Below are 26,015 nucleotides of genomic sequence, written 5' to 3'. Positions count from 1 at the left end.
ACCCCCCGGCCCGCTTCCTCCACCACTACACTCAATGACAACATATCTTAACTCAGCATAGTGTTAAATATCGGGGGGTGGGGGTTGGGACATTCAGGCAGAGAATAATGTGGAAGACATATTAAATTGTTGCCTATAATGAATGAATTGATTTATTTCGTTCACTGACCAGAGTGTATTGTTGCCAAAGGTGTCCTACATATCCTTTCCAGAGAAGCACTGGAAAATATGGCTCTCCCTGCCCACAATTTCCAGTTGAGCAGTAAAACCCTGTATATCTTCCATTTCTTCCTAGGTCAGTTATGCTTCTGTTCATCATGCCCTTGACAAAGCGCAATCTCCTTTGCTCTACCGAATGACCCCAAATGAAGAACCCCCAAGCTCAGGGATTGTCAGGCTACTCCAGCATTTCAGGTGGACTTGGATTGGGCTCGTAGCTACTGACTCTGACAATGGAGAAAGGTTTCTGAGCACTCTGGCACCTGCGCTTGCTACGGGGGGTGTCTGTGTGGTCTTCTCACAAACCTTTTCACGATGCAATCTCTTTACAATAGAATGGATGGAAAAGCTCCGGCAGAAGATTTCCCTTTCCATGGACAGGCGAATCAACGTGTTTCTTTACTATGGGGAATCTCAGTCCCCCGTTGAAGCTGTATTTTTACTTCAAACAGTGGGTGAAACCCTGAAACCGATGACTGGGAAAGTTTGGATCACAATAGCTCTCTCATATGCCAGCGCCAACCATTCTCCGGAACATCTTCTGAACAGACACATTCATGGATATTTATCTTTGTTTATCCAGACCAAAAAAAGATCAAAGCACGATGGTAATCTGCCAGTTTATTTCCCCTGTAGGAATTTCCATCCATGTTCGCCTGAAGGCTATCATTGCTTATATTCAAAGCATGTGTTGTCTGTGAAAGGCCAGAGGCGATGCAGAGTGAAGGAGACCCTTTTGGGGTTCTCTCAAGATGTCCTTGAAAGGAGCCTGTTTCAGGACACCTACAGCATTTACAACATGGTCCGAGCTCTGGCCCTTGCCTTAAATGCTGCGTACTCCTCTAAATCCAAGAGGGTGGTGATGATGGGTCAGAACAGGGTGGAAGATGGAAAAGTCCAAGCATCACAGGTATTCATTTTTATTCTCTAATGATCTGGATAGATATTGTTCCATTTTAAATGAAAATCGATTTAATGACGGATTCGTAGATCCATTTCCTTTAATTAACAGAAATTTACCAAGCATTAAAAAAGAGGAGATAAATAAGGTTATAAAATACTGTAGGTCAAAATGATTGATACAGAATTGATAGGCCCTTCAATAGTTACCTTGATCTGCAGGGCTATGGAAGAGAAGACTAAAGATTCCTCAAAAAGAAATGGCATTCATATTAAATCATTCATATACATTCCTACGTATACCATCATGATTATTTCAATCATAATCATCATATCTCACTTTCCTAATATCAAAGACAAGCAAAGCATTCCAAAGTTAAAGCAAGATAGAATTCTACTGCTTGTAAAAAGTTCCAAAGTTTCTTCACAAATCCATTACAAGGTGAAGAGGCTCCCTGGTCAAGGAGATGGTGGAGACTGTTCCACTGTTGAACAGCTCTTAGGGCCAGAAAGTTCTTAGTAATGCAAGTCAGATAAGTCCTCTCATGTACAATAAAATCTTGAAAGAGCATGATTTTAACATGGACTGATCTGACATTCAGCAGTAGCAGCACCAGACCAGAGGGCTCAGTAGATCTGCTACTAGTAACCTCTTGTGGTGTGAGAGGGCTGGAACAAGGAACAGAGACCAAACACATAGGCCTCCACCCCTGATGGTGGCCAGCCCCCTCCCCACTCCAGCGATGCTTTCCCCTGCCTATCACCACGAGAATAGGGGCAGCATCTTGACCATGCACTGCTACCTGCCCACCTAGAATCATTAAGGCATTTCCATTCACCCCGTTTACACTTGGGGGATTAGGCCACAGAAAACTAACCTAAGGCACATTATTAGACATGCCCCACACTGTCAAAAGAAAATGTTAGATCCCCAGCTACTTTCCTACCACTGCCTCTCACTCAAATGGGGAAGTCCACCAAACCTAATTTCACTTTCAACCAGCCTCCCGCCCTGGTTGTGGGTCACAAGCCTGCCTCATGCAGTTCCAGGCCTGCAAGTCTGCAGCCTGTCTGGTAGCTGCCACAACCACAACCACAGCCATAGCTTGGAGCAATACTCAGAGAGGAGGTGCCATTCCCTCCCCAACCCCAACACAGAGGCTCTAGGACGGAACCTATTTCTTGGTCTGCTCAGCTGATGGAAGAGCCCATTCTGAAAGACCTCAAGTGTATTGGGGAAATGATATACCAATGGTCCTTAACTCCAGTAAAATTGGCAAAAATTTACAAATCAAAATCAAATACCTGTTGGAGATGCAAGAAAGAAATAGGAACAATGTTTCACATGTGGTGGGAATGCCGACCTATTCAACAATTTTGGAATGAAATATATGAAGAAATCAAAAAGATGTTTAAAATATCTTTTAGTAAAAAACGGGAGGCATTCCTTTTAGGTATAATTATTCCCGGCAATCAAAGGAAAGTATTCCTTTATGCAGCAACAGCTCCCAGGATGGTCATAGCAAAAAACTGGAAAGGGGGTGGAATCCCATCAATAAAAGAATAGCAAATTAAACATTGTGCTTATATGAATTTGGCAAGATTCACAGCATTCCTAAGGGGACAATCGGACCAAAAATTAGCAAAGGAATAGGATTGTGTTAAAGAAGATATGAAAAAACATTGTTCTGGAGTAAGTATATCGGTATGTAACGAATGAAGCTTTGCAGGATTAAAAGCGGTGCGAAAGGTGTAAAGATAGGCGTAATTTACATTAGACACAACAATTCAGAAAGATTAAAATGTTTGAGGTCTCAAAACAGAGGAAGGAAGTCAATATGAGTATATGTATGTAAAGCTTAGTATGATGGCAGGGGATTTTTTTGGTAGGTGTGGTTTTTGCCCTTTTTGGTTTCTGTTTGTTTTGATTTGTTTTTGTTGGTTTGTTCTTTTTTTAGGAATTTATGTTTGTAATTTTTGTTGTAACTTTGCATTGAAAATATTTTTTTAAAAAAAGAAGTACCATATTTTTCGCCCTATAGGAGGCACCGTCCCATAAGGCGCACCTAGGTTTTTTTGCAGGGGGGGGGAGAAAAAAAATTATTTCCCCACCAGGCGTGGGGCTGGGGCTTCCCCCGACCCCAGCCCCCAGAACAGGCAACTCTCCGCAAGCCGCGGGAGCCCAGCGCCGGGCTCCCGGGCTCCCGCGCCTTGCGGAGAGCTACGCGAAGTCTGGGCACGCTGAGCTTAGCGCGCCCAGCCTTCGGCATGCAGCCAACTCTCCGCAAGACATGGGAGCCCATTTAATGGGAACATTGAATGGAAAAACCCTCCATGGCCACTAAGTGCCTAGATAATATGTGAACCACCTGGGCTGAAACAGCCAACTTTCTTAAATGCTGCGATCTTCTCTGTCATTCTAGTTTCACCGTTTCCTGAGTGATTTTCAGTTCTACAATGCTTCTATGGGTGGAGCATATTTAGATGAGAATGGGGACGTGACAGCTGATTTTGACGTGGTGAACATTGTGAAGCTTGCCAATGACTCCCTTCACACAGGGAAAGTTGGGAGTATGGAGAGAGAGGGGTCCGCAGACGTAAAATTCACCATTGATCAGAATGCCATCGTGTGGCCCCTTTGGTTTAATAAGGTGGGTTACATCATTCAGATATATTTGACTATGGTGCAAAAAGAAAAAGAAAATAGAGGATATTGGATTGAAAGGGGCTTTTAGTTTTGTAGGAAGAGTCACTCCCTCTTCAACTCCCAGGAGCATATTTATGAAAGTAATATTTTTTGCCTCAACCTGCATCACTTCACACTTGTTTGCTTTGAATTACATTTCCCAATTTATTGCTTAATCCATCTACAGATTGACTATTGTTATTTAATATTTTATTGGCAGCCACCCAGTGTGGCTAGGGAAACGCAGCCAGATGGGTGGGGTATAAATAATGAAATTATTATTATTATTATTATTATTATTATCACTCAAGTTTGCAGAGGTTCTGTTGGAGGTCTTCACAATCTATTTTTGTTTAAAATTCCCTGAACAATTTAGTATATGTAAAGTTAAGTCCAGTGCAATCCAGTCAAATCCAACTATGGGATGTGGCACTCATCTCTGCTTTCAGGCCAAGGGAGCTGGCATTTGTCTGTAGACAGCTTTTCTGGCTCATTTGGCCAGACTGACTAAACCGCTTCTGGCGCAACAGGACACCAGAGCGTACGGAAATGCCGTTTACCTTCCCACAGCAGCAGTATCTATTTATCTACTTGAACTAGTATGCTTTCAAACTGCTAGGTGGCAGGAGCTGGGAGTATTGGCTCCAGTATTATTGCATAGATAGACATACCTGTGGGAAGGTTTACTTTAGCAGAGTTAAAAATCCCTTAGAATCCCTCTATAGGAATACACACACAAATCTGATTCATGTAATATAAAACTATTTTACTCTCAGATTCATTCAGGTTTACAGAAGCGTACCTGAAGGCAGGTTTAGGTTACATAACAAGCAAACGAACTCTACCAGAGGGAAGTTGGTCCTAAGGTGACTGCAACTCAGCAGTTATCTTTGAAAACTACCAGCAACCGGGGGGGGGGCTATAGGGGCGCCTTGGAAGATGGCCGACAATACCATCTATCCGGCTCGCACGAGGTAATTAGAGGCTGATTATGGGGAGTATATCAGTCTCCCTCATCTTCCCAGGGGGTGGGAAGATGCTGTACTCGCCCGCGGTTTTCCATAAATCACTCCCGAGTTCGAAAGATGGAGGGGGTGGGGACACTGGGCGGAAAGCCCTTGTGCGAGCTCTGGAACTCCCGGACGCTACTTTCAGGAGGGAAACTAGTTGCTTTGTTTAAGAGAGAAAAAAATTGGAGAAGTAAATGCACATGCTTCGAGCAAGGTCAGGAGTGTATTATCTGCTAAATAAATCTACCACTGAGAAGATTGAGCAATGGGACGGAATGAACAAAGGATTACATCAAGGAAGCACAGCCATGACGGTATGTTGAACGGAGCGGAAAGGGGGGGGGGACTTTCTTCTTTTTCAATATGATTTACCTAACAACCCGCCCCCCCCCCTTGAAGAACCGTCACAATGTCTGATAGCAAGTGAGATTGACAAACAAACTGTGTGGAAACAAAAAAATGTTAATAAAATGTGTTACTCTGTGAAAGATCTGGAAAGAAGGGAGGCTTTCTTGTTGCGTAGTTATAAATGCGATCAGCCATTAAGAGGCAGACCTGGTTGCAAGACTTTCAGTTTTAGGGTGGGGGGGTGAGCCACTGTTCTGCTATTAGATTTGGATTGTAAATCTGAAAGGGCAATAACCCTTCTGGAAAGACTGATATAAGGTGCAAAGGGTCTGGGAAAATGAAAGAGCGGACGCCGAGACTGTATTTCATCAGAACTGGCTAAAATGGCGACTGCCGCTTGAACAGGACTCTTGGAATCTTGGATCTAAGTGAGGTGAATTACGGGAGAGCATTACAAAGTTCACACAGGAATATAAACAAGGCTGTTTCTTTCAACTCACTTGTGGAGACAACTCGGAGGTTATTAAGAAGAAAAAGGATAATGACAAGGAGATGAGAAGATAGGAATGTGAACACCAAAGTAGCAGAAATACAAAGATGATTGGACTCCTACCGAACTCAAAGCATGGGTACCCCCCACAAAAATTTCAAATTTAGTTTAATATTTGGACTTTGTGATATGTATTGATATAATTTGGAATAATTAATATGATGTGATATGATTGGCTTGGTAAATGGAAACTTAATAAAAATTATTTGCAAAACTACCAGCAACCGACAAACTGGTTGTCACAGCAACCGGTTAGAACCTGGAGGCCGTTTGTCGGAATGTTGCACTTGACTGCACCTTTACATCCCACCATACCACTAACTCCTGACCATCTTTCTTTATGGGCAGACTGTCCCTCAATCCAGATGTGCTGGGAGCTGTCATATTGGGGATGTCAAGGTCATTCGGGAAGGAGAGCCACATTGCTGCTATGCTTGTGCTCCCTGTGTAAAAGGGACCATCTCCACTGTGGAAGGCAAGTGAGAGAAGGAACAGGGCAACTTTTAAAATCTTGTCCAAAATAGTATCATTTTATCCCCCCCCCCCATAAAACCTTTACCCGAGGTTGGGGCATCTGCTTTTCACACAACAGATTGCCAATTCAAGTCATAGTATCTCCCGCTGGGGCTGGGAATGTCCCTTGCTTGACACCCTGGGTGCTGAAATGACTCATCTTCCTTTCAGATGCAGACCACTGCACCAAATGTCCAGAAGATCAGCATTCAAACAAGGACCGAGATCAGTGTGTTCCCAAGATTATCACTTTCCTGTCCTATGAAGACTATTTGGGGATTCTCTTGTCTTCCTTTACCTTGTTATTCTCCTTAATCACATGCTTGGTGTTAGGAATTTTCATTAAATACTCAGGAACTCCCATAGTCAAAGCCAACAACAGGGACCTTTCCTACACCCTCCTTGTATCCCTCTTGCTCTCCTTTTTGTCCTCCTTGCTCTTCATTGGCCAGCCAAGAAAAGCCACCTGTCTTCTCCAACAAATTGCATTTCTCCTCATCTTCTCAGTTGCTGTCTCTTCTTTGTTGGCCAAAACCATTACCGTTGTGCTGGCTTTCCTGGCCACAAAGCCAGGGAACAGGGTGAAGAAATGGCTGGGGAAGACTCTGGCCAACGCTGTTGTCCTTTCCTGTTCCAGTGTCCAAGTTCTCATCTGCATCACCTGGCTGAGTACCTCTCCCCCATTCCCAGACTCAGACATGCACTCCCAACCTGCAGAAATTATCCTGCAATGTAATGTAGGGTCTGCTGCCATGTTTTATGGTGCCCTTGGCTACATGGGCTTCCTGGCTGCCATCTGCTTCACAGTGGCTTTCCTAGCCAGGAAGCTTCCTGGAGCCTTCAATGAAGCTAAGCTGATCACCTTCAGCATGCTGGTCTTCTGCAGTGTTTGGGTGTCCTTTGTTCCCGCCTACCAGAGCACCAAGGGGAAATACATGGTAGCTGTGCAGGTCTTCTCTATGTTGGCCTCCAGTGCTGGGCTTCTGGGCTGCATCTTCATTCCCAAGTGCTACATTATATTACTCAGGCCTGGTCTGAATACAAAGGAGCATCTGACGACAAAAAGTAAAGATGGCATTTGATTCTTAATGCACTTTTCCCACCAAGGGAATCTGCATGCAGCACAATACTTATGAAAATAAGCTATTTCCCTTTCAGGTGTTTATTATGAGCTGCTCTTGCAACTATTTTTTCCATTGTAGACATCTGTGAACAGAAAGGCAATAAAAAAAACCAGCAACTTGCAGATATATAATGAAATATTCAAATGTCAAAAAGCTGTGGAGTGACTAGGCCCAACATATGCGTCAGGAGAGGATTTGAGGTGATGGGGAGAGTTACAAATACTTTGAAATAAAACATTTGACTGGCACAGGGGGCTTCTGTGTTTGTTTTTTCATATGTTGTCCACCAGGCAAGAGAAGTTCCCCAACATGTCCTGAAAGAATAGTTTGAGCCCGGCTTATCTGGTGATGTATTTTAAATGATTGTCATTCTAGGATCACATTTCACCACATCAGTTAGATATTTTGAACACATAATCATAGCATTATGGAAGCGCAGGTTTGGCAGGGACCCCAAGGGGCATCCAGTCCAACCCCCTGCATTGCAGGAATATCAACTAACGCATTCATGACAGATGGTCATTCAAACTCTGCTTAAAAACCTCCAAGGAAGGAAAGTCCACAACCTCCCAAGGGGGACCATTCTACTTTCAAACAGCTTTTACTCTCAGAAAGTTTCCCTGATTCTTTGTTGCAGTCTCCATTACTTTAACTTGAAGCCATTGGTTCGAGTCCTACCCTCTAGAGCAAAGAGAAATCAGATTGTGATATTTTCTTCCAGCTCTGCAGCTGCTGCCCAAGCTCCACAGTGATTCCAGAGAGGATTATTCCCCACATACCTATCATAATCATAGTGATTTATTCCTCAGCAAAACTCAAGCAATGTACTCACTTTTGACACAAAGAACAGGTATTTCAGAAATCAGAGCTTGAAATGCTTGCTGCATATTTAAAGACCTCTTGTGCCATCGAGGGCTTAGACTTATCTTCCAGGCAGGCAGGGATTCTGCCAGTGTGAAAGTTCGTATCCTCTCTTTCCTCACATTTTCTCTGGGGCTTCGGTCTTGTTGGAGACTTTGGGCTTCATCTAATTCGCTTCTTGATAAGTTGAGAGCAGATGTAATGACAGGAGGCAGACCCAGAGTTAGGCTCTTATTGATGTTGCTGCTGCTGCTGCTGCTTCCCTGTGCAGCTTCTAGGATGCCGTAAGCAAAATGACCATTGAACTTGAGAAGGGACCATCCAGATGCAACGAATTATTACAAGCCAGGAGACCACCTCATAAGTGGGGTCATATCTACATTACAAATTGTTCATATTGGACACCATTTCCTCGCCACCCCTTTAATTTACAGTATAAGGTACGCTGCATTTCCCCCATGCAATTTCTGCACAGCAGACAAAACTGTGATTGATGGGTAGGCATATATACATAGCATATTCTTTAATACGGTTGTGCTTAGCTGTGACTGTCCAAGCCTGTAATGCTTATATGCCAGGGACAAGTCCTGCTTTCTAGAGTTTGCCCATTGAAGACACAACATGTATGTGCATTGCTTCCCTCCTTTCTTTTTTCCACTGGAAAAAACAAACAAATTGATGGTGAATCATGAAGATCCAGAGATCATCTGCGTCCCAACTTCTTGACTTGGGAAATGTGAAGATGGCCTGATCTGCACTCCTCTGAAAGGAGCAGGAGTATAACTATTAAATTGTCACAATCTATCTATCAAGGTAATGTTGAATTGAGTCTAGAGTCTAGAAATCAACTGGCAGCCAGTACAGTTCACCTGCCCTGGGACATTAGGGTGCAAGGTTGGTACTAAATAGGATAAGAACAGCAATAACAATTATATGACTGGTAAAGATCTCTATTTTACATCTCCTCTTCTTTTTTAAAAAATAAAGAAACAAACTCTTACAACCTACCACTCCCCTTGAACTAGTGTCCCGTCCTTTTACAAATTTTTGCTCATTATATTTGAGGGTTGTATTCACTCCCTGCTTCCAGCACACAAGTGCTCAAATATGCTTCTGTCTCCCTTTAACTGGCAAGCAGCCGTTCAGCTTCCAACAAACTCACAGATGGCTGATTATGTGATGTGGATGTTCTGTTTTGCTTCATTCTTGTGGCTGCAATTTCTTATAGGGTTAAGAAAGCAGGGACTTGACACTTTTCACTGAACGGAGACTGACATCAGGCTTCATGCTTTGTTGCAGGGCAGCAGATATGGTAGAATACTGGTATCTCCTGTCTTTCATGATTGCCATCCATGAGATTAATCAGGACCCCGGGATCTTACCCAACATCACCCTGGGCTATGACATCTATGACGATTATTTCAGTGCAAGGATGACCTATGACGCCACGCTAGATCTGCTCTCTCCTGGGAGGGCCAATGTCCCAAACTACCACTGTGGAAGAGAGAAGAAGCCCTTGGTTTTCATTGAAGGGTTCAACTCTGACATCTCACTCCAGATTTCAAATATTCTGGGAACCTACAAAATCCCCCAGGTATGAACACACTAGCCTAGACAACATACAGAGAACAGCAACCTCCCTTAACAGGAAACAAACTATGAAACTCGCTCCCAGAGGAGGCAGTGAAGGTTTTAAGAGAGGATTAAACCAATTCCTGAAGGCAAAGGCTATTAATGGCTGCTAGGCATGATGACTGTGATCTACATCCCTAGTTGGAGGCACCAATGCTTCTGGGTGCTGAGTTGCTGGGAATCACATGAGGGCAGAGTGCATTTGTGCTCATGCTGTGCCTGCTGGTTTCCTACAATCACCTGGCTGGCCACTGAGTGAACAGGATGCTGGGCTAGATGAGCCCTTGGCCTGATCCAGGAGCCTCTTCTTATGTTGAAGGATTTGTCCTGCTGGGTGAAGAAGGGTTTCACAAAAAGCGTCACCCTCAGAGCAGTCTAAGGGGTGAACATTGGCTCATGGGAGTTGGAGGTGAATATCATCTGGAGGGCATCACTTTGGGAACCTGGCCTATATGGTAAATGAATGTTTCCGCTCAAGGAGCAAACAGCTTTGTGAAATGGGTGGGAATTTTAAAACTGGAAAACAGTATAGGAAAAATGGGACAGATTCCCAAACCACTAGTCACTGGTTGAGTACTGCCCTAAAACTTGTTAATCCCAGAACATCCCCAACAGAAGCCATCTCTCTTAAAACAAATTCTGCTGTTTTTCATTACTTGTTCTTATGAATGTGGGTTGTTGCTGTTCTAACTGTGGAACTTTAAAAGGACAGCAGATAAGATCTAGGGTCTAAATCTAGCAATGTTCTAGCAAACGATTGTGTGGTTATGGATGAATTATTGTCCAAGTCCCATTTCATCCTGCTGAGCTGCTTGAGTAGGTCTAGGGCCTTTTCATTTCCATATTGTGCCTTTGCTGATGCTGTTGTGTACACCATAAATGTAAAGCACTCAATACAAGAATCCTGGCAACTGTAGTTTACCCTTCAAAGAGCTATAATTCCCAACAAACTACAGCTGTCAGGATACTTTGTGGGACACCAAGAGCCTTTGACATGCTGTAAATGTGTGGGGTGCTTGTAATATTTTTTAAAGTAATGGTGCATTTTTGGATTATTTTATTTAAGGTGTCTGTTGTTGCTTCACTTTTCTGTGCAATGCTTACAGATATTTGAAATATATTATGCAGTATAAAAATTAAATAACCAATCCATCAAAACCCACTGCAATGCAGGAATCGCAGCTGAGCACATCCTTATATTGGCAGGTTTGTGAAATAGCGCCGTACAGACAGTGGCGGAGGGTGCAACCCTGAGTGAAGGATCCTCCACACGCGGCTGCGATGGCGCGATGGCGGAGGCTTTGAACGGCACTCTCGGGGGTGGGGATGCGAATCCCCCCCCCCACGGGGTGTCTTCTTGTAATCTCCCCTCAATGATGGCCCCCAGGGAAGGACACCCCCCGGCCCGCTTCCTCCACCACTACACTCAATGACAACATATCTTAACTCAGCATAGTGTTAAATATCGGGGGGTGGGGGTTGGGACATTCAGGCAGAGAATAATGTGGAAGACATATTAAATTGTTGCCTATAATGAATGAATTGATTTATTTCGTTCACTGACCAGAGTGTATTGTTGCCAAAGGTGTCCTACATATCCTTTCCAGAGAAGCACTGGAAAATATGGCTCTCCCTGCCCACAATTTCCAGTTGAGCAGTAAAACCCTGTATATCTTCCATTTCTTCCTAGGTCAGTTATGCTTCTGTTCATCATGCCCTTGACAAAGCGCAATCTCCTTTGCTCTACCGAATGACCCCAAATGAAGAACCCCCAAGCTCAGGGATTGTCAGGCTACTCCAGCATTTCAGGTGGACTTGGATTGGGCTCGTAGCTACTGACTCTGACAATGGAGAAAGGTTTCTGAGCACTCTGGCACCTGCGCTTGCTACGGGGGGTGTCTGTGTGGTCTTCTCACAAACCTTTTCACGATGCAATCTCTTTACAATAGAATGGATGGAAAAGCTCCGGCAGAAGATTTCCCTTTCCATGGACAGGCGAATCAACGTGTTTCTTTACTATGGGGAATCTCAGTCCCTCGTTGAAGCTGTATTTTTACTTCAAACAGTGGGTGAAACCCTGAAACCGATGACTGGGAAAGTTTGGATCACAATAGCTCTCTCATATGCCAGCGCCAACCATTCTCCGGAACATCTTCTGAACAGACACATTCATGGATATTTATCTTTGTTTATCCAGACCAAAAAAAGATCAAAGCACGATGGTAATCTGCCAGTTTATTTCCCCTGTAGGAATTTCCATCCATGTTCGCCTGAAGGCTATCATTGCTTATATTCAAAGCATGTGTTGTCTGTGAAAGGCCAGAGGCGATGCAGAGTGAAGGAGACCCTTTTGGGGTTCTCTCAAGATGTCCTTGAAAGGAGCCTGTTTCAGGACACCTACAGCATTTACAACACGGTCCGAGCTCTGGCCCTTGCCTTAAATGCTGCGTACTCCTCTAAATCCAAGAGGGTGGTGATGATGGGTCAGAACAGGGTGGAAGATGAAAAAGTCCAACCATCACAGGTATTCATTTTTATTCTCTAATGATCTGGATAGATATTGTTCCATTTTAAATGAAAATCGATTTAATGACGGATTCATAGATCCATTTCCTTTAATTAACAGAAATTTACCAAGCATTAAAAAAGAGGAGATAAATAAGGTTATAAAATACTGTAGGTCAAAATGATTGATACAGAATTGATAGGCCCTTCAATAGTTACCTTGATCTGCAGGGCTATGGACTGTTAGCAATAATCATGTCGCCCTTTCAAAGAGAAGACTAAAGATTCCTCAAAAAGAAATGGCATTCATATTAAATCTCCATTCATATACATTCCTACGTATACCATCATGATTATTTCAATCATAATCATCATATCTCACTTTCCTAATATCAAAGACAAGCAAAGCATTCCAAAGTTAAAGCAAGATAGAATTCTACTGCTTGTAAAAAGTTCCAAAGTTTCTTCACAAATCCATTACAAGGTGAAGAGGCTCCCTGGTCAAGGAGATGGTGGAGACTGTTCCACTGCTGAACAGCTCTTAGGGCCAGAAAGTTCTTAGTAATGCAAGTCAGATAAGTCCTCTCATGTACGATCAAATCTTGAAAGAGCATGGTTTTAACATGGACTGATCTGACATTCAGCAGTAGCAGCACCAGACCAGAGGGCTCAGTAGATCTGCTACTAGTAACCTCTTGTGGTGTGAGAGGGCTGGAACAAGGAACAGAGACCAAACACCTAGGCCTCCACCCCTGATGGTGGCCAGCCCCCTCCCCACTCCAGCGATGCTTTCCCCTGCCTATCACCACGAGAATAGGGGCAGCATCTTGACCACGCACTGCTACCTGCCCACCTAGAATCATTAAGGCATTTCCATTCACCCCGTTTACACTTGGGGGATTAGGCCACAGAAAACTAACCTAAGGCACATTATTAGACATGCCCCACACTGTCAGAAGAAAATGTTAGATCCCCAGCTACTTTCCTACCACTGCCTCTCACTCAAACGGGGAAGTCCACCAAACCCAATTTCCCTTTCAACCAGCCTCCCGCCCTGGTTGAGGGTCACAAGCCTGCCTCATGCAGTTCCAGGCCTGCAAGTCTGCAGCCTGTCTGGTAGCTGCCACAACCACAGCCACAGCCATAGCTTGGAGCAGGACTCAGAGAGGAGGTGCCATTCCCTCCCCAACCCCAACACAGAGGCTCTAGGACGGAACCTATTTCTTGGTCTGCTCAGCTGATGGAAGAGCCCATTCTGAAAGACCTCAAGTATATTGGGGAAATGATATACCAATGGTCCTTAACTCCAGTAAAATTGGCAAAAATTTACAAATCAAAATCAAATACCTGTTGGAGATGCAAGAAAGAAATAGGAACAATGTTTCACATGTGGTGGGAATGCCGACCTATTCAACAATTTTGGAATGAAATATATGAAGAAATCAAAAAGATGTTTAAAATATCTTTTAGTAAAAAACGGGAGGCATTCCTTTTAGGTATAATTATTCCCGGCAATCAAAGGAAAGTATTCCTTTATGCAGCAACAGCTCCCAGGATGGTCATAGCAAAAAACTGGAAAGGGGGTTGGAATCCCATCAATAAAAGAATAGCAAATTAAACATTGTGCTTATATGAATTTGGCAAGATTCACAGCATTCTTAAGGGGACAATCGGACCAAAAATTAGCAAAGGAATAGGATTGTGTTAAAGAAGATATGAAAAAACATTGTTCTGGAGTAAGTATATCGGTATGTAACGAATGAAGCTTTGCAGGATTAAAAGCGGTGCGAAAGGTGTAAAGATAGGCGTAATTTACATTAGACACAACAATTCAGAAAGATTAAAATGTTTGAGGTCTCGAAACAGAGGAAGGAAGTCAATATGAGTATATGTATGTAAAGCTTAGTATGATGGCAGGGGATTTTTTTGGTAGGTGTGATTTTTGCCCTTTTTGGTTTCTGTTTGTTTTGATTTGTTTTTGTTGGTTTGTTCTTTTTTTTAGGAATTTATGTTTGTAATTTTTGTTGTAACTTTGCATTGAAAATAATTTTTTTTAAAAAAGAAGTACCGTATTTTTCGCCCTATAGGAGGCACCGTCCCATAAGGCGCACCTAGTTTTTTTGCAGGGGGGGGGAGAAAAATAATTATTTCCCCACCAGGCGTGGGGCTGGGGCTTCCCCCGACCCCAGCCCCCAGAACAGGCAACTCTCCGCAAGCCGCGGGAGCCCAGCGCCGGGCTCCCGGGCTCCCGCGCCTTGCGGAGAGCTACGCGAAGTCTGGGCACGCTGAGCTTAGCGCGCCCAGCCTTCGGCATGCAGCCAACTCTCCGCAAGACATGGGAGCCCATTTAATGGGAACATTGAATGGAAAAACCCTCCATGGCCACTAAGTGCCTAGAATATATGTGAACCACCGGGGCGGAAACAGCCAACTTTCTTAAATGCTGCGATCTTCTCTGTCATTGTAGTTTCACCGTTTCCTGAGTGATTTTCAGTTCTACAATGCTTCTATGGGTGGAGCATATTTAGATGAGAATGGGGACGTGACAGCTGATTTTGATGTGGTGAACATTGTGAAGCTTGCCAATAAGTCCCTTCACACAGGGAAAGTTGGGAGTATGGAGAGAGAGGGGTCCGCAGACGTAAAATTCACCATTGATCAGGATGCCATCGTGTGGCCCCTTTGGTTTAATAAGGTGGGTTACATCATTCAGATACATTTGACTATGGTGCAAAAAGAAAAAGAAAATAGAGGATATTGGATTGAAAGGGGCTTTTAGTTTTGTAGGAAGAGTCACTCCCTCTTCAACTCCCAGGAGCATATTGATGAAAGTAATATTTTTTGCCTCAACCTGCATCACTTCACACTTGTTTGCTTTGAATTACATTTCCCAATTTATTGCTTAATCCATCTACAGATTGACTATTGTTATTTAATATTTTATTGGCAGCCACCCAGTGTGGCTAGGGAAACCCAGATGGGTGGGGTATAAATAACGAATTATTATTATTATTATTATTATTATTATTATTATTAATCACTCAAGTTTGGAGAGGTTCTGTTGGAGGTCTTCACAATCTATTTTTGTTTAAAATTCACTGAACAATTTAGTAAATTTAAAGTTCAATCCAGTGCAATCCAGTCAAATCCTACTATGGGATGTGTCACTCATCTCTGCTTTCAGGCCAAGGGAGCTGGCATTTGTCTGTAGACAGATTTTCTGGCTCATTTGGCCAGACTGACTAAACCGCTTCTGGCGCAACAGGACACCAGAGCGTACGGAAATGCCGTTTACCTTCCCACAGCAGCAGTATCTATTTATCTACTTGAACTAGTATGCTTTCAAACTGCTAGGTGGCAGGAGCTGGGAGTATTGGCTCCAGTATTATTGCATAGATAGACATACCTGTGGGAAGGTTTACTTTAGCAGAGTTAAAAATCCCTTAGAATCCCTCTATAGTAATACACACACAAATCTGATTCATGTAATATAAAACTATTTTACTCTCAGATTCATTCAGGTTTACAGAAGCGTACCTGAAGGCAGACTTAGGTTACATAACAAGCAAATTAACTCTACCAGAGGGAAGTTGGTCCTAAGGTGACTGCAACTCAGCAGTTATCTTTGAAAACTACCAGCAGGTGGGGTGGGACGCTAGGGGCGCCTTGGAAGATGGCCGACAATACCATCTATCCGGCTCTTCCCAGGGGTGGGAAGATGCTGTACTCGCCCGCGGTTGTCCATAAATCACTCCCGTGTTCGAAAGATGGAGGGGGTGGGGACACTGGGCGGAAAGCCCTTGTGCGAGCTCTGGAACTCCCGGACGCTACTTTCAGGAGCGAAACTAGTTGCTTTGTTTAAGAGAGAGAAAAATTGGAGAAGTAAATGCACATGCTTCGAGCAAGGTCAGGAGTGTATTATCTGCTAAATAAATCTACCACTGAGAAGATTGAGCAATGGGACGGAATGAACAAAGGATTACATCAAGGAAGCACAGCCATGACGGTATGTTGAAAGGAGCGGAAAGAGGGGGGGGGACTTTCTTCTTTTTCAATATGATTTACCTAACCACCCGGGGCCCCCCCCCCTTGAAGAACCGTCACAATGTCTGATAGCAAGTGAGATTGAAAAACAAACTGTGTGGAAACAAAAAAATGTTAATAAAAGGTGTTACTCTGTGAAAGATCTGGAAAGAAGGGAGGCTTTCTTGTTGCGTAGTTATAAATGTGATCCGCCATTAAGAGGCAGACCTGGTTGCAAGACTTTCAGTTTTAGGGGGGGGGGTGAGCCACTGTTCTGCTATTAGATTTGGATCATAAATCTGAAAGGGCAATAACCCTTCTGGAAAGACTGATATAAGGTGCAAAGGGTCTGGGAAAATGAAAGAGCAGACGCCGAGACTGTGTTTCATCGGAACTGGCTAAAATGGCGACTGCCACTTGAACAGGACTCTTGGAATCTTGGATCTAAGTGAGATGAATTACGGGAGAGCATTACAAAGTTCACACAGGAATATAAACAAGGCTGTTTCTTTCAACTCACTTGTGGAGACAACTCGGAGGTTATTAAGAAGAAAAAGGATAATGACAAGGAGATGAGAAGATAGGAATGTGAACACCAAAGTAGCAGAAATACAAAGATGATTGGACTCCTACCGAACTCAAAGCATGGGTACCCCCCACAAAAATTACAAATTTAGTTTAATATTTGGACTTTGTGATATGTATTGATATAATTTGGAATAATTAATATGATATGATATGATTGGCTTGGTAAATGGAAACTTAATAAAAATTATTTGCAAAACTACCAGCAACCGACAAACTGGTTGTCACAGCAACCGGTTAGAACCTGGAGGCCGTTTGTCGGAATGTTGCACTTGACTGCACCTTTACATCCCACCATACCACTAACTCCTGACCATCCTTCTTTATGGGCAGACTGTCCCTCAATCCAGATGTACTGAGAGCTGTCATATTGGGGATGTCAAGGTCATCCGGGAAGGAGAGCCACTTTGCTGCTATGCTTGTGCTCCGTGTGTAAAAGGGACCATCTCCACTGTGGAAGGCAAGTGAGAGAAGGAACAGGGCAACTTTTAAAATCTTGTCCAAAACAGTATCATTTTATTCCCCCCCCCCATAAAACCTTTACCCGAGGTTGGGGCATCTGCTTTTCACACAACAGATTGCCAATTCAAGCCATAGTATCTCCCGCTGGGGCTGGGAATGTCCCTTGCTTGAAACCCTGGGTGCTGAAATGACTCATCTTCCTTTCAGATGCAGACCACTGCACCAAATGTCCAGAAGATCAGCATTCAAACAAGGACCGAGATCGGTGTGTTCCCAAGATTATCACTTTCCTGTCCTATGAAGACTATTTGGGGATTCTCTTGTCTTTCTTTACCTTGTTATTCTCCTTAATCACATGCTTGGTGTTAGGAATTTTCATTAAATACTCAGGAACTCCCATAGTCAAAGCCAACAACAGGGACCTTTCCTACACCCTCCTTGTATCCCTCCTGCTCTCCTTTTTGTCCTCCTTGCTCTTCATTGGCCAGCCAAGAAAAGCCACCTGTCTTCTCCAACAAATTGCATTTGTCCTCATCTTCTCAGTTGCTGTCTCTTCTTTGTTGGCCAAAACCATTACCGTTGTGCTGGCTTTCCTGGCCACAAAGCCAGGGAACAGGGTGAAGAAATGGCTGGGGAAGACTCTGGCCAACGCTGTTGTCCTTTCCTGTTCCAGTGTCCAAGTTCTCATCTGCATCACCTGGCTGAGTACCTCTCCCCCATTCCCAGACTCAGACATGCACTCCCAACCTGCAGAAATTATCCTGCAATGTAATGTAGGGTCTGCTGCCATGTTTTATGGTGCCCTTGGCTACATGGGCTTCCTGGCTGCCATCTGCTTCACAGTGGCTTTCCTAGCCAGGAAGCTTCCTGGAGCCTTCAATGAAGCTAAGCTGATCACCTTCAGCATGCTGGTCTTTTGCAGTGTTTGGGTGTCCTTTGTTCCCGCCTACCAAAGCACCAAGGGGAAATACATGGTAGCTGTGCAGGTCTTCTCTATGTTGGCCTCCAGTGCTGGGCTTCTGGGCTGCATCTTCATTCCCAAGTGCTACATTATATTACTCAGGCCTGGTCTGAATACAAAGGAGCATCTGACGACAAAAAGTAAAGATGGCATTTGATTCTTAATGCACTTTCCCCACCAAGGGAATCTGCATGCAGCACAATACTTATGAAAAGAAGCTATTTCCCTTTCAGGTGTTTATTATGAGCTGCTCTTGCAACTATTTTTTCCATTGTAGGGATCTGTGAACAGAAAGGCAATAAAAAAAACCAGCAACTTGCAGATATAAAATGAAATATTCAAATGTCAAAAAGCTGTGGAGTGACTAGGCCCAACATATGCGTCAGGAGAGGATTTGAGGTGATGGGGAGAGTTACAAATACTTTGAAATAAAATATTTGACTGGCACAGGGGGCTTCTATGGTTGTTTTTTCATATGTTGTCCACCAGGCAACAGAAGTTCCCCCACATGTCCTGAAAGAATAGTTTGAGCCCGGCTTATCTGGTGATGTATTTTAAATGATTGTCATTCTAGGATCACATTTCACCACATCAGTTAGATATTTTGAACACATAATCATAGCATTATGGAAGCGCAGAGTTGGCTGGGACCCCAAGGGGCATCCAGTCCAACCCCCTGCATTGCAGGAATATCAACTAACGCATTCATGACAAATGGCCATTCAAACTCTGCTTAAAAACCTCCAAGGAAGCGAAGCCCACAACCTCCCAAGGGGGACCATTCTACTTTCAAACAGCTTTTACTCTCAGAAAGTTTCCCTGATTTTTAGTTGCAGTCTCCATTACTTTAACTTGAAGCCATTGGTTCGAGCCCTACCCTCTAGAGCAAAGAGAAATCAGATTGTGATATTTTCTTCCAGCTCTGCAGCTGCTGCCCAAGATCCACAGTGATTCCAGAGAGGATTATTCCCCACATACCTATCATAATCATAGTGATTTATTCCTTGGCAAAACTCAAGCAATGTACCCACTTTTGACACAAAGAACAGATATTTCAGAAATCAGAGCTTGAAATGCTTGCTGCATATTTAAAGACCTCTTGTGCCATCGAGGGCTTTGACTTATCTTCCAGGCAGGCAGGGATTCTGCCAGTGTGAAAGTTCGTATCCTCTCTTTCCTCACATTTTCTCTGGGGCTTCGGTCTTGTTGGAGACTTTGGGCTTCATCTAATTCGCTTCTTGCTAAGTTGAGAGCAGTGACAACAGACGTAATGACAGGAGGCAGACTCAGAGTGATGCTCTTATTCATGCTGTTGTTGCTGCTGCTGCTGCTGCTGCTTCCCTGTGCAGCTTCTAGGATGCGGAAAGCAAAATGCCCATTGAACTTGAGAAGGGACCATCCAGATGCAATGAATTATTACGAGCCAGGAGACCACCTCATAAGCGGGGTTATATCTAAATTACGAATTTTTTATGATGGACATGATTTCCTCGCCACCCCTTATATTTTTGGTTCAAGGTACGCTGCATTTCCCCATGCAATTTCTGCACAGCAGACAAAATTGTGATTGATGGGTAGGCATATATACATAGCATATTCTTTAATACGGTTGTGCTTAGCTGTGACTGCCCAAGCCTCTAATGCTTATATGCCAGGGACAAGTCCTGCTTTCTAGAGTTTGCCCATTGAAGACACAAAATGTATGTGCATTGCTTCCCTCCTTTTTTTTTCCACTGGAAAAAACAAACAAATTGATGGTGAATCATGAAGATCCAGAGATCATCTGCGTCCCAACTTCTTGACTTGGGAAATGTGAAGATGGCCTGATCTGCACTCCTCTGAAAGGAGCAGGACTATAACTATTAAATTGTCACAATCTATCTATAAGTTAACATACAATCAGGTTGAATTGAGTCTAGAAATCAACTGGCAGCCAGTACAGTTCACCTGCCCTGGGACATTAGGGTGCAAGGTAGGTACTAAATAGGATAAGAACAGCAATAACAATTAGATGCAGGAATTATATGACTGGTGAAGATCTCTGTTTTACATCTCTTCTTTTTTAAAAAATAAAGAAACAAACTCTTTAAAACCTACCACTCCCCTTGAACTAGTGTCCCGTCCTTTTACAAATTTTTGCTCATTATATTTGAGGGTTGTATTCACTCCCTGCTTCCAGCACACAAGTGCTCAAATATGCTTCTGTCTCCCTTTAACTGGCAAGCAGCCGTTCAGCTTCCAACAAGCTCACAGATGGCTGATTATGTGATGTGGATGTTCTGTTTTGCTTCATTCTTGTGGCTGCAATTTCTTATAGGGTTAAGAAAGCAGGGACTTGACACTTTTCACTGAACGGAGACTGACATTAGGCTTCATGCTTTGTTGCAGGGCAGCAGATATGGTAGCATACTGGTATCTCCTGTCTTTCATGATTGCCATCCATGAGATTAATCAGGACCCCGGGATCTTACCCAACATCACCCTGGGCTATGACATCTATGACAATTATTTCGATGCAAGGATGACCTATGATGCCACGCTAGATCTGCTGTCTCCTGGGAGGGCCAATGTCCCAAACTACCACTGCGGAAGAGAGAAGAAGCCCTTGGTTTTCATTGAAGGGTTCAACTCTGACACCTCACTCCAGATTTCAACTATGCTGGGAACCTACAAAATCCCCCAGGTATGAACACACTAGCCTAGACAACATACAGAGAACAGCAACCTCCCTTAACAGGAAACAAACTATGAAACTCACTCCCAGAGGAGGCAGTGAAGGTTTTAAGAGAGGATTAAACCAATTCATGAAGGCAAAGGCTATTAATGGCTGCTAGGCATGATCCACCTAAACATTAGGAAGAACTTCCTGACAGTAAGAGCTGTTTGACAGTGGAATTTGCTGCCAAGGAGTGTGGTGGAGTCTCCTTCTTTGGAGGTCTTTAAGCAGAGGCTTGACAACCATATGTCAGGAGTGCTCTGGTGGTGTTTCCTGCTTGGCAGGGGGTTGGACTCGATGGCCCTTGTGGTCTCTTCCAACTCTATGATTCTATGATTCTATGATTCAGCCTTTTCCAGAGTTTTTTACTTAAGAAAACTCATTTGCCACGCGGTTCAGTTCAAAGTATAGAGTGTTTATTGTCTCATGGAAAGCAACAAGTTTAAGAGAGGCTGGTACATCATGAACTCATCTAATACAATACAGTTCTTCTGGTCGTAGAAGTAAACTTTGTAAAGATAAAAGTATACAGAGAGTGGCAGGGGCAACCCAGCCAGATGGGTGGGATATAAATAATAAAATTATTATTATTATTATTATTATTATTATTATTATTATTATTATCCACTAGCACTTTCCCATGCTAGCTCACTGGGTCTTAAGCACTAACGTGAGCAGTGAAATCTGAGCTTCCAGTGACAAGGTTGTTGGACTCCAAAGCTGTGGGACCTCTTCCACCCAGAGGAGCGCAGCCCCTTTTAGCTCAGACCATCTTCCCACTCAAGAACATGGAAGATAGAACATCTCTAAGTTTTCAGAATTCGTCTTCAATTTCCTAATACCTTTAGAAGCAGATTATTTTGCGTATCTACAAAAACAACAAAAAAGGGGTTAGAGGCAATACATTGGGAGTTTAAGGTTTAAAATGCTGAATTGCAAAACCTCCTGTGGAACTTCCCTATATATCAGGGAAGGGAATTGCTATGTTTTGCTCAGAGGCAGAAACAGGGAGAGGAATATTTACAAGAAGTGGTCACAAAAACAAAGTGAAATAATTTGAAACATATACAGCTTTCCACTGGATATTCCAGTGGTGCAGCCTTGAGCATACTTACACAGAGCCAAATCCACTTACTTCTGCACAAAAGGAAGAAAATGTCAGACTCTGCGTGCGGCATATATGTTACATATACAAATTTATTTGTGGAAAATAAGATCATGCAACATTGGTCAGGGTGACACAGATATAAAGATCACCCGGGCATATTAAGAGGATATATCTGAATCAAGTTCTGAAAAGGGTTCCTATTTAGTGAGACATTAAATCAAAAGGGCCTCTGATTGTCCTGGGATAACTGTGCATTCACTTTGGAAATGACATGTTAGGTTTTGGATAGATTAAAAAATAGTTGCAAGAGCAGCTCATAATAAACACCTGAAAGGGAAATAGCTTCTTTTCATAAGTATTGTGCTGCACGCAGATTCCCTTGGTGGGAAAAGTGCATTAAGAATCAAATTCCATCTTTTGTTTTTGTTGTCAGATGCTCCTTTGTGTTCAGATGAGGCTTCAGTACAATAATGTAGCACTTGGGCATGAAGATGCAGCCCAGGAGCCCAGCACTGGAGGCCAACATAGAGAAGACCTGCACGGCTACCATGTACTTCCCCTTGGTGCTCAGGTAGGTGGGCACAAAGGACACCCAAACACTGCAGAAGACCAGCATGCTGAAGGTGATTAGCTTGGCTTCATTGAAGGCCCCAGGCAGCTTCCTGGCTAGGAAAGCCACCGTGAAGCAGATGGCAGCCAGGAAGCCCATGTAGCCAAGGGCAACATAAAACATGGCCACAGACCCTTCGTTGCATTGCAGGATGATCTCCCCAGCCTGGGAGTGCATGTCAGAGTCTGCGAAAGGAGGAGATATTCCCAGCCAGGTGGTGCAGATGACAACTTGGACACAGGAACAGGAAATGACAATGGAGTTGGCCAGACTCTTCCCCAGCCATCTCCTCACCCTGTTTCCTGGCTTGGTGGCCAGGAAAGCCAGCACAACAGTAATGGTTTTTGCCAAGACAGAAGACACAGCAACTGAGAAGATGATACTGAAGGCCATTTGTCGGAGGAGGCAGGTTGTGTTCATTGGCTGACCAATGAAGAAGAAGGAGGACAAAAGGGAGAGCAGGAGCGAGAAGAGGAGTATGTAGGACAGGTCCCTGTTGTTGGCTTTGATGATGGGAGTTTCCTTGTATTTAATGAAGACTCCTAACACGAGGCAAGTCATGAAGGACAATAACAGTGTGAAAGAAGCCAAGATGATCCCTAAAGGTTCTCCATGGGACAGAAAAGTTATAATCTTGGGGACACATCGAACTTGCTCCTTGTTTGGATGCTGATCTTCTGGACATTTGGTACAGTGGTCTGCATCTGGAAAGAAGAAGAGTAACTTTAGCATCATTCGTATCTCCACAAGAGTTCTATTACATTCCACAAAATACATGTCTTGTAGCGAAAATTTTCATGCCACCTACAAATGAAAAATGGAAGGGAAGTATGGAAGTGGGAGAGGTCATGCATGGCACAGGCTGAACCTGCGGTCCCCCCCAAGCCAGAAATAGAATTTCCAGCAGATGAGAGCTGGGTTGTCGCCTTCCTGAATTGTATTTTACCATAGAATACAAATGTTAGGACTAGTCAGATGAATATTCTTACCCAGTAAGCGGATGACCAATTTATATCTTGCTTAAATGACAAAGATCAGCATTGGTGATGATGATGATGATGATGATACAAATAAATAACTTTGGGGTGGGGGGTTGCTGAATCATCCATCACCCTAATCAGTTCCCAGCCCTGTCATTTCTTCCAAGTTCCAACAATGCCTATAGAACCATTGTCCCATTCTTGAACGCCTCCCTTTCCCCTGCAATCACTTGCCTTCCTTGGTAGAGATTGTTCCTTCCATGCAGGGAAGGCAATCATAGCAGCAAAGGGCCTCTCCTTCCCGGATTACCTTGAAGTCCCCAGGGTGACAGATCTCTGTACATCTGGAATGAGGCACGGTCTACCCATAAGGACAGAGCAGCAAGAGTTAGGGGGATTTCTAGCTATGGAAAATCACTGGAGTTAACAATGGATTCCCTCACAAGCCAAGTAGCAGCTCTAGTGGAGTGGCGATTGGAAATAATGTTCACGAGTGGTGTGACATGGAATGAAAAGGTTAAACTCCTTCCCCACAAACCACAGTCCCAATCATGATCAAGCCCTCCAGGAGCTGCTATTTAAATCATAGAATCATAGAGTTGGAAGAGACCACAAGGGCCATCGAGTCCAACCCCCTGCCAAGCAGGAAACACCATCAGAGCACTCCTGACATATGGTTGTCAAGCCTCTGCGTAAAGACCTCCAAAGAAGGAGACTCCACCACACTCCTAGGCAGCAAATTCCACTGTCGAACAGCTCTTACTGTCAGGAAGTTCTTCCTAATGTTTAGGTGGAATCTTCTTTCTTGTAGTTTGGATCCATTGCTCCGTGTCCGCCTCTCTGGAGCAGCAGAAAACAACCTTTCTCCCTCCTCTATGTGACATCCTTTTATATCTTTGAACATGGCCATCATATCACCCCTTAACCTCCTCTTCTCCAGGCTAAACATGCCCAGCTCCTTTAGCCGATCCTCATAAGGCATTGTTTCCAGGCCTTTGACCATTTTGGTTGCCCTCCTCTGTACACGTTCTAGTTTGTCAGTGTCCTTCTTGAACTGTGGTGCCCAGAACTGGACACAGTACTCCAGGTGAGGTCTGACCAGAGCAGAATACAGTGGCACTATTACTTGCCTTGATCTAGATGCTATACTCCTATTGATGCAGCCCAGAACTGCACTGGCTTTTTTAGCTGCCGCGTCACACTAAAGAAACAAGACTGCAGTAATGCTGAAGGTCAGAAGGTCTTGATTTTGGATGAACATGCATAAAAGTGCACTTCGCGATAACCTCTGCAAAGAGTTAGTTCAGCTCTTCGGTGTTGCTGGTTTCAGTCTCCTGACCTCCTGTATTCAACATGAGAAGAGACTACTTCTGCTTTTCCAATATCCCTTCCCTTCCCTACTCCACCCTCTTTCATTGCTCATTGGTCGGTCATTTTATGAGGGTCACTTTGTAACCCCAAGTAAACCCTTTCTATTTTTCAATGAGCTTCAGAGACACTGTCTTATGGATAATACAAAAAGAATCATTAGAACTTGAGATAAGTTACAGAATGAAATGAATGGTTTAACCCACCTCGTTAAACGAAAGAGGCCACACAATGGCATTCTGATCAATTGTGACTTTTACGTCTCGGGATCCGCACCTCTCCATGTGCCCAACTTTCCTTTCATGAAGAGAATTATTGGGAAGCATCACAAAGTTCACAATGTCAAAGTCAGCTGTCACTTCCCCATTCTCATCCAAATAAACTCCGCCCATAGAAGTATTTCCAAGCCTGACATTTCTCAAGAAAGGGTGAAGCTAGAATGATAAAGAAAATCCAGAAATTGGCTATTTCTTTTTTAAAAAAAATAATTAATTTTTATCAAGTTTTCCATTTTAACAATCCAATCAAATCACATTAAATATTCCAAATTGTACAAATACATATCATAAAGTCCAAATATTTTGCCAAATTATAATTTTTTTGTTGGGGGTTCCCATGCTTCGAGTTCAGTGGAGTCCAATCATCTCATATTTCTACTGCCTTGAGTGTCAATAGTCCCTTCTTTAAATCTTCTTGTTATTATCCTTCTTTTTTTTCATAGCCTCTGAGTTGTTTCCACAGGCGACCTGAAGTGAGCAATAATATACTACTGTGTGAACTTTGTATGACTCTCCCTTTTTTTCCCCCTTTTGCAGCTGGTAAGTCTTTTATTTGCAGTGTGTCCTCACACGCTG

The 26,015-nt window shown here is 43.5% G+C and overlaps 3 protein-coding genes and 1 long non-coding RNA gene across 4 annotated transcripts; 3 read left to right on the top strand and 1 right to left on the bottom strand.

Annotated features, from left to right (window-relative positions):
* Window positions 1-862: 862 nt before the first annotated feature.
* Window positions 863-8,007, top strand: LOC310672886 (vomeronasal type-2 receptor 26-like; the record flags this gene model as incomplete). The annotated part of the gene is made up of 5 exons (XM_083430538.1): window positions 863-1,129; window positions 3,543-3,770; window positions 6,062-6,188; window positions 6,398-6,958; window positions 7,988-8,007. The coding sequence occupies exons 1-5, from the start codon at window positions 1,019-1,021 to the stop codon at window positions 8,005-8,007; spliced, it is 1,047 nt and encodes a 348-aa protein (XP_083286664.1). The 5' UTR covers window positions 863-1,018.
* Window positions 8,008-8,404: 397 nt separating this feature from the next.
* Window positions 8,405-11,774, top strand: LOC310672460. Its single transcript, XR_014508588.1, has 3 exons — window positions 8,405-8,651; window positions 9,511-9,805; window positions 11,534-11,774. It is a non-coding gene; the product is annotated as an uncharacterized lncRNA (long non-coding RNA).
* A 285-nt stretch (window positions 11,775-12,059) lies between these two features.
* LOC310672885 (vomeronasal type-2 receptor 26-like) lies at window positions 12,060-21,068 on the top strand (the record flags this gene model as incomplete). The annotated part of the gene is made up of 5 exons (XM_083430537.1): window positions 12,060-12,367; window positions 14,816-15,043; window positions 17,290-17,416; window positions 17,626-18,325; window positions 20,768-21,068. Exons 1-5 carry the CDS (start codon window positions 12,320-12,322, stop codon window positions 21,066-21,068), a joined length of 1,404 nt encoding a protein of 467 aa, XP_083286663.1. The 5' UTR covers window positions 12,060-12,319.
* A 1,310-nt stretch (window positions 21,069-22,378) lies between these two features.
* Window positions 22,379-25,553, bottom strand: LOC310672884 (vomeronasal type-2 receptor 26-like; the record flags this gene model as incomplete). Its single annotated transcript, XM_083430536.1, has 3 exons — window positions 22,379-23,517; window positions 24,028-24,154; window positions 25,368-25,553. The coding sequence occupies 3 exons, from the start codon at window positions 25,551-25,553 to the stop codon at window positions 22,607-22,609; spliced, it is 1,224 nt and encodes a 407-aa protein (XP_083286662.1). The 3' UTR covers window positions 22,379-22,606.
* Window positions 25,554-26,015: the final 462 nt, after the last annotated feature.

The sequence above is a fragment of the Podarcis tiliguerta genome (assembly GCF_965153285.1).
Source record: "Podarcis tiliguerta genome assembly, chromosome: 2".
Lineage (NCBI taxonomy): Eukaryota > Metazoa > Chordata > Lepidosauria > Squamata > Lacertidae > Podarcis > Podarcis tiliguerta.
This window is presented reverse-complemented; position numbering and strand designations above follow the sequence as displayed.